Source organism: Rattus norvegicus, chromosome 13 (genome assembly GCF_036323735.1).
Source record: "Rattus norvegicus strain BN/NHsdMcwi chromosome 13, GRCr8, whole genome shotgun sequence".
NCBI lineage: Eukaryota > Metazoa > Chordata > Mammalia > Rodentia > Muridae > Rattus > Rattus norvegicus.
The window spans coordinates 64,445,248-64,459,150 of NC_086031.1; the positions used below are offsets into that span (position 1 = coordinate 64,445,248).

General features: G+C 41.5%; 1 protein-coding gene across 1 annotated transcript in view; it reads right to left on the minus strand.

Annotated features, from left to right (window-relative positions):
• Nucleotides 1-13,903, minus strand: part of Pla2g4a (phospholipase A2 group IVA) — a 144,432-nt gene that overhangs the window by 17,327 nt on the left and 113,202 nt on the right. Inside the window, exons 14-15 of the mRNA NM_133551.2 lie at nt 11,337-11,579; nt 5,572-5,756 (exon numbers count right to left, since the gene is read on the minus strand). Coding sequence (NP_598235.2) covers nt 5,572-5,756; nt 11,337-11,579 — 428 coding nt within the window. The remainder of the gene's footprint in view (nt 1-5,571; nt 5,757-11,336; nt 11,580-13,903) is intronic.

The window sequence follows — 13,903 nt, forward strand, 5'->3', positions numbered from 1 at the left end:
AAAACAAGGTTTTAGTGAGCAAAAAGGCCTGCTTCTCAAATCACAGCAACAGAGCGTTGGCGGCTGCCTGATACCCGGAGATGCTTCACTGTGCTGAACATCTTAAGCTTACACAGTACTAACTGTAAACACGGCGTCTTATCGAATAAAGAATCAGGGACCTGCTTTCAAAAAACGCCCATATTCCTGTTTGAGTACCAAACCGTAGTTTAAACACAAAATAATCTTAAAATAATTAAACAAAGCAGTTCTCTACCTGTGGGTCGCGACCCCTTTGGGAGCGATGTAACCAACAATCCTTTGACAAAGGTTGCGTGCCTGAGAGCACCAGAAAACACAAATATTTATGTGTGATTGATAACAGTAGCCAGATTACAGTTATGAAGTAGCAACAAAAAAATAATTTACCGTTGGACTCACCACAACATGAGGAGCTGTATTAAAGGGCCGCAGTGGTGAGAAGGTTGAGAACTATTTTAGTGGTTTACTTCTGTTAAAGAACTCTTTTAACAGAAATACATCCAGACCACAGTGAAAAGGGCATATTCATGTTAATTAATTAATTTGAACCTACAATGTATTTCCCTATATAAAGAAATATACATAAATAATAGATTGGTTTTTCACAGAGAATTATGAGATTTTCATCTGTATGCAAACATTTTATATCTATATATATTTTTTTCTTTTTTTCGGAGCCTGGGACCGAACCCAGAGCCTTGTGCTTGCTAGGCAAGCGCTCTACCACTGAGGTAAATCCCCAACCCTATATGTATATTCTCGATAAAGCCTATTTTTAGTTTGTGAGATAGTGACCTAATAGTATGTAAATAATGTAATGTTTAAAACAGTATAATCTTAAAAACATTAAAGGAACTAAAATAGGATATAGGATGGACAGACAGAACTACCACTTAGAGTTTACTATTTGTGGTTATGGTTACCATCTCTTCTAATAAGGAACTTGCTATAGTTAGACTTCACAAGCCTCATTAAGCAATTAAGTAGGGGGATTCAAAGCTTGCATAACACTCAGGGGCGTTAGTGCTCCATTAAAATCTGGGTACACACTTGCAAAGAAACATCCCTGGGGAAATTAAAATTAGATATATGTGCTCACCACAGTGCATCTGACCATCCCGTGACTGAAATGGGTATGGTAACTGAATGGAGGCCCTAACAGGATACCTATAACCTAGCCACCAACCTCATTTTAAAAAAGGGGGTTCTTCAAAAACATATTATAATATGTAGAGAGCTGTTGATTCCCTAACTGGTTCTTGATTGTGTCCATAAAGAAGTCAGAAGCCAATTGCTGGGTGAAAAGAAAAGGATGAGACTTCTGGGTCTCAGGAGGAAGAGAAGGGACACAGAGGGAGAGAATTCAGACCAGGCTTCAGAGCAAGTAGGAGCCACAGACATGTAGGTCTCAGAGCACCTAGAGTTCAGAGCATCCGCCAAGGAGAATGGAGGACGGAGGGACCTAGTTGATAAGATTAGGGCAGGAAATTCTTGGCCCAGTCATTGGCTAGTTTTAAAATAATAAATCTAGTGTTTTCCATCCATAGCTAAGGTGGGCAGGAAGAGAAAGGAGACAGCCAGGGTGGTTATTGGTGACTTGGCAAAGCTAGCCGCAAGGGGCTGAGGGAACAATCACAGCCCCTGGGGAAAGACAAACTGTTGACTGCAGAGGTAAGTGAGACCAGTGGTAGCTGATCGTGGAGCTAAGTCAGGAGCATGGGCTGGTAGTAGCATGATCTCGGAGCTAAGTCAAGGGTGTAGCTCTGGGCAAAAGGGTAAGAGTGCTTTTTAAAAATTAAATGTGACAATAACATTATTACTGTTTGTATATGCCTGTATATGTGTGTACATGCATGTATATATCTGTGTGTGTGTATGTGTATATATGTGTGTGTCTCCCCTACAACATGTGGTGTGGTGTGTGTGTGTGTGTGTGTGTGTGTGTGTGTGTGTGTGTGTGTGTGTGAAAGAGAGAGAGAGAGAGAGCATGTAAGTCAAAGGATAACTTTCCAGAGTCACCTTTCTCCTTCCACTCTGGGATCTGGACTAGAACCCAGAAGAAGGCTCTTCACAATATAATTAAGGCTCTTGAGCTGTGATCAGCCTCCATTATAGGGTAGAGGGTAAGTACAATGACAGTTTTGCTAATAAGAGAAGAAGAGACACAGAAATAAAAATACCAAGTAACAACTGAGGTAATGACCAAGGTCCCCTAACCATGTTGCAAGGCATGTACAGAGTCACCAGAACCCACAAAACGCAGCTAAGTCCTACCACCAATCCTAGTAGTAAACACAGCCCCGATCATACCCTGCTCAACTGCTGGACCCAGAACTGAGACACAACACTTCTCTGTAATTTTAAGTTCTATGTATGATGTCACTTTTTCATAGCCACTCTGAGAAAGTAATGTGAGAGTTGTACAGGTACAACAGTCAATGCTGTGCAGAGCCCTCCTTGGGCATGATGGGCTGCCATTTACAGTTAACCCGGGCTAATATGTCTCTCAGGCCACTCCATCAGCCAGGGTACATTTCTGTCTAAAGCTCTGTCTCTTGGACTGGCTTGGGTGGATGGTTCCCAGTAATGTGCCGAATCAGTTCTTGTTGTCCATGCTGAGACCCAAGTGAAGAAGTGAATTATGTTCAGGGTAGCTCCAAACCAAGAGCCAACAAATAAATGAGGCTAATATGGATGAACACAGATTAGTTTGTTCTATTTGTGGGTCCCCCAAATGACCTATGTGGAGATGAATTTAGCAAGCACACATTATCCCCAACACATGTGTAGCCCGCCAAGCTTCCCTTGACACTTCATCCTTTGACCTCCTCATTGCCTCCTTCCCTTTCCTCCTGTTTGACAGAGTAGACCTAGTGTTGTGCTGGCCTCTGGTCATAAATCACTCATAGGAACATTGAAAGAGTTAGCCAGACCCATGTGGAATACATGGCATGTGATATAAAATGATATGAGTCATGAAAAGATGACTTTAAATATTCTTCTTGTGAAATACAGGAAAATACATCAATAGCAAACTCTGAGTTCTGCTGTATCCCAGCTGACTTGCCCCTCAATCAAAACCAAGGCAGCCTTCCCCCTAAACTCGGAGTCTATTTATTCATGAATGCTCTGGTCACTGAAACAAACACCATGAGGGCTACTGACAGGTAGGGAAATCAAACAGACACTGTCTATGTTGACATTATTAAATGAGTAATAAAAATAAAACTCGAGAAAAATGAAACACGGGGCTGCTTTTCTTGGAGGGACTAATAGGAATAATGTTTGGAATCACGAAACACCGCACCAGAACTTTTATTAGCAGTGTGCACTATCTGCTCTAAAGAAAACAGTATCCCTTATAATGATGTTGTTACATTTGAAGACCAGTTAAAACACAGATACCATGGCTGTGATCCGCCTTTATCAAAAGCCAGGGCATTCACTCCTGTGTAGCTTCCTAATAAAATCTGAAATTTAACTATCCTTAGGAAATGCACCTTGTATCAATAAACAAAAAAATTAAATCAATGACTGTGTGTTTTCCTTTTCCTTTAAAAATAGGGTTTGTATAACCCGTTCTGGTTAGGAACTCAGGTAGCCGAGCATGATCTAAGCTTCTATAACCCCATCCCCACTTACCAAATGCTGGTATTGTGTGGGTACGACCACCCCAGATTTTATGAGTTGTGCAAGGATTTCAACACAGAGCTTTATGCATAGCAGGTAAGCGCTCTACCAACTGAGGTCAATGATAGAATTGCTCACCTGCACTCGTACCCTACTCTTCAATGAAAATGCTGTCTATACCTTAGTCTATAAACAGAAAAGGGAATCAGTGGGGCAGCTCAGTGGCTAAAGTTCTGATGATCTGAGTCAGAGCCTAGGAAGGAGAGAACCAACTCTCACAAGTTGTCCTCTGACTTCCACACATAAGCCCATATACTTATACAACAACACACACACACACAAACACAAATACACACCACACACACACACACACACACACACACACACACACACACACATACTCACTTTTAAAAATAGAAACTGGGGGCCGGGGAGATGGCCCACTGATTAAAAGCACCTAGTTTGCGAGCATGAGAGTTCATTCTCCAGCACCCATATAAAAACTTAGGCATGGCTACAAGTGCCTGTGACCCCAGCACTGGGGATGGGAGACAGACAGGACATGACAGCTAGCTGTCTACCCAGTCTAGCAAAAATTTGGAGCTTCTGGTTCAGTTCCAGGTTCTGTCTCAAAGGAATAAGGTGGAGAGAGATACTTAACATACTGCTCTGGCCTTCATGTGTGTAAAATGGGGTGGGTGTTGCACACTCGCACAAGTGTACCACATACATATAATACACACTTGCACACAGGCATGCATACACATGCACACATACCATCAAAGACAGATTAGAAGAGGAAAAAACATCAAAATACCATCATCTTTTATATAGAAGTGTTTGATATATATTTCATTTTTCATATATATTCTTCCTAATCATAAGAATGAAACATTTTAAGACTCTTTTAAAAATATTTCTCTTAGTTGTGTTACTAGAACTCCTTAGTAGTATCCCATTCAGAAGTAAAGCTCTGACTCAGAAAGTGACGGCTTTGACATTTTGCATTCCTATTGGTTAAATGAATCCCTCGGTGTCTTACATCATCAGAATCACCTCCTTGTAACCATCACTGGAACCTACCTCCTCTTTGTCCCTCATGGGTCACCAGGTTCTGCCTGTGGTTTACATAATACAAGATTTTATTATCCTAGGCTGGGCTTACAGTAAGTCATAATTTTAACCTTTTTGCCTTCTATTCACTAACTCAGGTGAATCATCCTAAGATTCCAATTTCATGATTTCATTTGTCTGCTGGAAATCCTCCACCAAGTCTCCATTTCCTACCTTCCCGTGTTAAAATTTTCCCTGGAGTCCTCCTCGTGGGCTTACTATCTGTCAGTTACAATCAGAGCACCCCAATCTTTCCAGTGTGTTCATGGTCATGTCTGGGAAGTTTACATACCCCTCCCTCCCTCCCTCACTCCCTCCCTCCCTCCCTCCCTCACTCCCTCCCTCACTCCCTCACTCCCTCACTCCTTCCCTCCCTCACTCACTCACTCCCTCCCTCACTTACTCCCTCCCTCACTCCCTCACTCACTCACTCACTACTTCACTATTCCCTGACTCCAGGAAACAGCAACACATATGCATCCTGATCTGCAAGGCACAGAACTTGCTATTCTCTATTCTCATATCAATTCCTGTTTTCTTGTTGAATACTACTAACAGCCTCAAAGAGACCAAATATTAATGTATGTTGAATATTAACACTTTTAAATATTCTCCACTATTCAGCCTAGGAACTCTCAGCTCTTGCCACAGCTAGACTGAACCGGCAATATCACACAGCCTAGAGTCACCTAAGAAAGGAATATTAATTGAGTGATTGTCTGAATCAGATTGGCATATGGGTATTGCCTTGATTCTAACTGATACATGGGGTGTACCCTTCCCTGGGCATGTTCTTGTCCTCTTTACCTTGAATGGAGGGCTGGTGTCACTTGGCCTTGCAGAAAAGTCAAAGGAAATGATGAGATCCACACCTCTCTGAGGTCGCAGAATCAAGGGATACGGCAGGTTAAACGTGAGCCCACTGTCTACAACATGAATCTTTTTACTTTTGACATCCAGTGGTTCATATATTCGTTCAAATTCATCTGGATCTTTAAAAAGGAAAGTCAAGAGGAAAATGAATTAGATGATCATTTGATATTACTTTACATTCACAAACGTTTATTGTAAATTAGAGACAGAGTACTATGTGATTAGGTCCTCCAGCCTTGTTAGAATCAGGTATAGGTTTAACTCTGAGAAATGTAGGTAAATGAATAGCATTAAGTCTTAGTTTCTGGGGTTGGGGATTTAGCTCAGTGGTAGAGCACTTTTCTAGCAAGCGCAAGACCCTGGGTTCGATCCTCAGCTCCGGGATAAGAAGTCTTAGTTTCTTCATCTGTACTATCAGGACAAAAGCAATTTTAAGATGCTAAGGGAGGAACTTAGCTCAGCCTTTGGTATTGACACTAGCCATGATGCCTTTAACGGTATAATCTCCCATTACAGTGTCCTGGCAACACTTCTTCAGACATCATCTTGTTTAATTTTTGTAGCAGAGAGGCAAAGAAGAGGACATTTAGAAATTGGGGGTGAAACGAACCAAAAGCCATCTGTAAAATGAAACATCTGAGAAGAGGCAGAATCTGAACAGATCCAGCTGCCTCCCTCTGAGCTGAGCGCACATTATACCATGAGATAAGGATCCAAGATAAAAGTCTAAACCGCATGCACTATTAGCGTGAGCTGTGTGTCCCCATTCAGGCACAAGTCTGGGGACGGAGCAAGCCGACTAAACACTGATAGATGCTATGAGGCTACTGGCACGTAAGTCAATGCACCGACAGGACAGTGCAGTGAGGACTGCCATGGCAGAAGTATCAATGTGGTGAGAGGGAGGAGGGAGCATCCATCTGTTCCAAGCCCAAGGGAGACAGTCCTTAGACGACATCCTCCATCTGAAACAGAACTACCCAAGCAATGTTTCTGGAATTGTCAATTTAATCATTTCAGAACCCTGCCCAAAGACCTGACCACATAGAAGTACAAAGGCTAAGGAGAGACCAGCCTACAATAAAGAAAACGGAAGTCATCTGTAGTAGACAGCTTAAAAAGCAGCCAGTAAAGGACACAGAGGCAACCCACGAGTGCCTTCGAGCTCTATTACAACACATCAGTAGCATCGGACCATGAGCAAATACAACATGGAGCATTTGTTAACCGCAGACGTTTTCCTAATATCGTAAAACAAGAGAAGAAATCATAAGTACTTTGGCTTTGCAAATCAAGTGTTTTCTCTTTTAGACTTTTAGCTAAGAGCTTCATCAAAACAGGTCAGAAAACTACAGCTGTCTGCCTTTCTTAAGCCCAAGATTGCCTTGAGGACATGAGCAGGGTATGGATGGCATCCTAGATGGTGTGTGACTGAGTCCCGCTGTCCTGCCTTCAGATGAGCGACACTAAAGCAGCCTTTATTGTGCTGCCATCAGCGCACGTGTGCATCACTAACAGCAGTTCTGTATGCAAAGTAAGGCTTTCATGATCAGATTCCAGAAAGTCAGAACTGAATATCTTACAGGAACAGCCACGTAAATGGTATGTTCCTATTCTCTGTACCATCTCTGGGAGCAACAGATGTTTGTGCGAAGGGCCTCTCAATCCCCACAGTAAGGCTTTCCAATAGCTGCCATTCATTCTCATTTTATAACAAACTATCAATTATGCCAGATAATGGGATATGTGGCATTTAATAGATAGCCAACTATAAAAGGCTGGGCTGGGTTTCAATTGTCAGTTGGCTTTGAAAGTATTAGACCCCTCAGCGTAACCCCTAAACTCAATAGGTTCTCCCCGCATGCTATGAGGAAGGGGTGAGGGGGAGATCAGGTTTTGAAAGTATATTTGTAGTCTTAAGACCAATTTATTATATGACAAATACTACTATGTAGAAAGTTTGTTCTATGCTACGATGGGCAAAGATCCTGCTGTGATCGAAGGTACACAAATTTTCCAAGCCTGTAAGTGAGTTAATCTGGTTCTCTGACAGATACAGAAACAACACTGTATTATATAAGTCTGTAACAGTTCCTTAAAGCAGTGGTTTATGACCTCCCTAATGTTGCAGCCCTTTAATACAGATCTTCATGTGGTGACCCTCAATCATAAAATTATTTCGTTGCTACTTCATAGCTGTAATTTTACTACTATTACGAATCTTAATGTAAATATGTGATATGCAGGATATCTGATATCTGACCCCTGTGAAAGGGTTGTTCAACCCATAGGGGTAGCAAACCGCGAGTTGAGAATTCTCCCTTAAAGAGTTAAGTTGTATCTGAGGAGTCCATCACATAGATTTAATTTACAACAGACAAATATTTGGAATGTCTGCGTTTTGAACTCTGGCCTGAATTATCTCATGTCGACTTCTTAATCCAGATAACGTGTGTCACAGCAAACACTATAAACACAAAGTAAACAGGAAAGAAGTCACATGATGGATGAATAACTCCTCCAAAATTTGTTTCTACAGACAATTAACTATTAATGTGTATGAGCCAAGGTGCCGTAGAGTAAAATGCTTCTTCCAATGCTAATGTGTACATTGGACAAAAGCCTTTACCTTTTTGCATGGAGAATGGGTATAATTAAAAGGGGACTATCTCATCACTATCTTAATTGTGACATTTCAGTTGTACAATACACAAGATTTTTTTAAATTCCGTTTATTTTTTTTTATTATGGCTATTTACTTCTTTCTGTGTGGGGCAGGAGGTCATGCATATGCCATGGCCCACATATGGAGGTCAAGGGCAACCTGAGGGAGTTGGTTCTATCATGGGAGTCTTGGGGATTTCATTTAGGCTGTCAAACAAGACAGTAAGTGACTTTATGCGCTAAGCTATAAACAGGAATTTTAATAAACGAATTTGAACGAATTGAACAAATTTACTGTTGAACTGATTAGAGCTTTTACCTATATTTCAGTCAAGCAAACATGAAATACATTAAAAATAATTTTAATGTAGTGTTTACTGAGATGTTAAAAGTAAACCTTTTCCCAAATATCATTAGCAGAAAACAACTTTTCAACATGTCAAAAGCATCTCAAAAAATGAATCTGGAGAGAGAGAGCAATTTCTCAATTTGTGGTTGAGAGCACCAGTTGTCTCTGCAAAGGACACAAGTTTCATTCCTAGCACCCACATCAGGCGGTTCACAGTGGGAGCTCCCACTTCCAGGAGCCAACACCTCTCTCCCCTCCCTGGGCACATACGCTGACACACAACTAAGTAACAAAAATGTTAAAACTCTAAAACAAATCTAAAGAATAAATATTTAGTACATATGATATATATTTTAGGATGATTACCATATAGTTCCCTAGGCTGTTTTCACTTTTGTAATGCTAATAAGCGTTTTTTCAGGGAAAAGATATGAGACCAGGTGATAGACACAGCAAGGGGGAAGCCCCAGCCTGCCATACTTATGCATAGTTATGCCCTCCTTCATCTACAGCTCCCTCAGGATCAGCACAGCTGGTATTCTCTTTCCTATTAGCATTATTAGAGCCAAAGTAGAGAAATCCTTCCATGAATCAGCTCTTGGAGGAAAGGCCTTGAAGTGCATTTAATCTTCACAGCTGTGATGGTTCTGTTGAACATGCTGCCTGGTGAATCCTGAGGACCAAGGACATTAGGAGTGCCCCTAAACTCTGTACGAATGCACAAAGGAACGAAGGAAAGAAACCCCAGGATTCTGAACACCTGTTAAGACAAGATGAGCAATACAGAGGCATGATCCCTCCAGTCACCAAAGTCGGCTAATAAAAATACAGGATGCCCTGCTTCCAATTTGCAGCTCACCCAAGCAACAAACGATTGCTTACTCTCAATATATCCCAAATGTTTTTGTGTTGATATATACACATAAATGTATTGTTTAAATTTTTTTTAAAAAAATCAATTGTGAATTCTGTGCTTTCTCTTGCCGTCCCAACACTGATATTCGATACTATAAAACTGCCAGGAAGTTCTTAAAATGTGGGGTGAGTTTGCTGGGATGCTTGCTACACAAACCTCAGAGGAATTGTGTTGGCAAAATGATACTGAAATAGAGATGAGACAAAGTAATACACCAAGAAAACTTCCACTCTTACATCAGCAAAACAATGACTAATAAAACCACAGGGGCTGGTGTGTAATGGAGGGGAAGACTTAGAAGCCAGACCCTGAGACTTATGGCCCAAGCCCAGATTTGCTAAGCAATTTGGAACAAAGACAACAGAAACTATAGTTTCTCTGATATCCTTTGTCTAGAAAGTTAAGTAGATGAAGGCTCTCTACAGATACGAAAACTTTGAGTATAATTTGCTTGAGCCGGTCAGCAGTTACCATAAAGCAAACGTTTCTAAGGAAGCACTCGCCCCTGAGTAGTCCAGATGGACAGCATATGCCACAAAAAGAGGGAAAGAATGCCACCAACTGTATAAGGATGTTTTAATCCCTTTTAGGTCAGGTAAACTTACCTTATCACAATTAGACTTTTCTCACAGCTAATATGCACAGATTTGGGCATGATAAATGTATAATTAAAAGTAACTCACATCCTGGAGTTTAAGGCCATGCATACGATACAAAATGCAGTGTTTGTTCCCCTTAAAGTCAAACAAGTAAAAACAAACAACACATTCTGAAACCTATAATAATGTTAAAAGGCAATAGGAAAGCTTTGGGGGGCAGGAGGGGCTGTTGTTTTGAATATCCCCTTTAAAGTTTTACAGCATCTCAGTAATGACCTTGAGACAGAGATGATTAAGAAATGATATTTGGACAACTAAGGAAAGATAATAGTGTGATCTAGAAGAAAACTTAAGGCCACCATAAAAAAAGATACATTACATATTTCTTATCAGCAAGGCAAATGTAACAAACATTTAATCAGTTAGTCACAGGGAACTGAAGAATAAAATGTTACTACTACTCTTGGGGATTTCACTTAGGGACAAGTCTGAAAGTGACTAGATTCTTACCAATCAACTTCACAAAGTTTCCTAATCTTGTCTGAAAACTGGAGAGGCAGTTTTCCCCGTCCAGATGGGCACTGCCATTTGGTCCACACCAACCCCTGTGCTGCATTGTTCCTTATTACCACCAGGGGGCGACAGGCCTAGTGAACTTTCATCACATCCTCAAATACTCATCTTGCAGACAGACCTGGCCTTTTCCAAAGAGGCCCGCCCACGGGATAGGAAGGAGGAAATGAGACATAGCTCTGTTTCTTCTCTTTCTGCTGCCAGGCACGACTGTGGAGGCGTTTGGGGAATGATTCTGGTGTTTTTGGAGTCACTCCTGGAAGCCGTGCACTTGCTTCTCTAATCCTTGGAACAGTTCTGGAAGCACCTATTTCCCTACCTTACAGTCCGTAATTATCATGGTAGAGGTTTCCTGTTGTCTGGAAGTGAATATTTTCAAAGAATATTTTCTACACTTGCATGGCTAGGCCATTTCCTATCCAATGTATTCTTCTTCAACAACAACAACAATAACAACAATAACAATAATATCCCCCCACAAGTCAATGTTCTTAAAATTGAGTCTAGTTTAATGTTGACCGGAATTAAAATGCTTCTCCCCAAGAAAAAAATAAAGATGTCCTGGAGAAACTTACACGGTTTACGTTTTGGTACATACCTGCTACCGCTGCGTCGAGTTCATCATCATCGAAGGAATCTTGGGGGCTGAAGTCTCTCAGGGGAGACAGTGGATACGATGTGTTGAGATTCAAGCCCAACATGAAGTTATGCACCTTCCCAGCACGTCCTTCTCGGGTATTGAATAAAGCTGAGTCACTCACCAAGGCCATTAGCATCCGATGGACCCAACTTGCTTGGTTGTCATTTTGGTACTCTCTTTCCGCATCTTCATTCTCGGTGCCTGAAGCGAAGGAACACGTCACGTGCCAAGTATATACCCGCGTGCCCAAAGGGACAGGTTTCTGTTATTATTGACTTTCCATGCTCAATCACCCAAATTAAAACTCAAGTTCTAGGGCTTCGTGGAATATGCTTATTTGCATAAAATAAAAGCCCAGCCGTTTCTGCTTTCAAGTCCTCTTAGTTACCTTTTCCCTACACATAACGTCAGTCTATATCCTTCACTGAAACCTCTTGATCTGTTTAAAATTTTCATATAAACAATTTTCTCCTTTCTCCCTTTCTCTAGTTCTCCTTCATCCAACACACACTATACAACACAACACACACACAACACAGAGACATACACTGAGAACCCTTATTACTTAATACTACCACCTATGTTTTCTAATTTTTTCCTAAGAGTCTGTATCCTGCTTAATAAACATCCAGGGGTTACCGAAACCTAGGCATGACAGCAGACCCACCCTATGACTGCGGATAAATAAACACTGATCTTATGACCTGTTATTGCATCCTTGCTTATACAGCCTGGGGATTTAAACCTCTGTAATTTAAACAAATGATATAAAGTGTTTTAAAGTTCACCAGTGTGTCTGGAGAAGCAATGACAAATGATTTCCTCCTCTAAAACCTATTCCTAGACCACCTGCAAGGAAGGGCTCACCGCTGTGTTCTAATCCTCTTCAGGGGTTCAGCTACCTTGAACGAACCTCTTCCCAGCCTTCCTCTCCTCATTAGGAAAGCAATCACACAGGATTAAAATGTGAATTACTGTGACTTGGATCTCGGGGTGAGGTTCTCAGGGAAGTGGCTGGCCTTAGATTTGAGCTATGAAAAGGGAACCCTCACAACTGCTCTGGTTTCTAGGAACTATGAGAATCAATATGCACACTTGTATAAAATTCTGTGTGTTAATAGATTTTTTTCTTCATTTTGAAAAGACTTATTTGTACTTTATGGTGTTTCATCTCCATGTATTGCTTGAGAAGGTCGGAAGAGGGTGTCCGATCCTTTGAGCCTGGAGTTACAGGGGGCTGTAAAGTGCTACAGAGTCCAGGGCCTCTGGTAGGGCAGCTAGTGCTTTTCACTGCCCAGTCAACTCTCGACACCCACCACCACCCCGTGTGTTTTGAGAGATGGGTATCTACATTCAACTTCTAAAATTTCCAATAAATATATACTAAACATACATAAAGCCGTAAGCAGACATCCGGGTAACTTAAGCCCTCATTATAGAGAAAAAAGAACCGGATCTGACAAAGATGCAGACAGCATGCTTCCAACTATATACCTCTCCAGGAAAGTCAACACTGTGGAGGGAGCACAAGAATGAGTTTTCCCCAACTGAGGGATGGTTAGGAGAGCTGTAAAAGGACTCCACGTGACACTACAGTGCTACACACTTCTCACAACATCACCCACATTGTGCTTAACCACCAGAGGGAACTCTCATGGAAACAAGCTCAGAGAGACCATGCTGTGTCCATCGAAGGGCATCGTTGTAACAGAGGGCACCACTCCACTGGAACAAGTTATAGTGGGGGGAGGTTGTCTGGGAAAGAACGGGGCAGGAGATTTACCAAAATGATCTATCTGTTCTATTTTTCGTGGAACCTAAAATGGTTCTCTTAATAGTTATTTTAAAAGAACAGTAAGAACTAATAAAAAAATATTCACAAGGTCAACCTCTAACTTAACAAAACTAAGCCAAAACAGCTAATTCAAAGTTCTTGGAACTTCTCAATCGCAAAAACTGGCCAGTAGTGAAGAGTGACTAAATGTCCTGGTCACTTATGTGATTTACTCAGTAAGTAACAATCAGCTATGTCCTCCTCGTGGACTTCACTAACTATTCTCAAAGTGCTAGGCATATGGCTTGTGACCCCTTTGTACTGGCTTGTTTCCATCATTAAAAACTAACAAAAAATGAAAGTCTGAAGAGCTAGCCAAAAGTAAAATTTGAACTTCTAATGAAGACTTTAGCATTGAGACTTGTTTCTTGTGGGGTGGGGTCTTTCCAGGGCTTCAGCTGTTAAGCGGGGCTATTGAACAAATGGACAACATGGGACTGAAACCTAGCTTGGCTCCACCCTGCTAAAGGCTTAGATGCCGGGAGGGAGGCTGGATTTCAGTTTTTGGTTTTATTTTTATTGTTCTCTCTCTCTCTCTCTCTCTCTCTCTCTCTCTCTCTCTCTCTCTCTCTCTCTGTGTGTGTGTGTGTGTGTGTGTGTGTGTTCATAAGGCACAGCACATTCTTCCCTATACCACGGCCATGTGCAGTTACATCCTGTGTGAGGTAACTGCTCTGTGCCCTGCATAAAC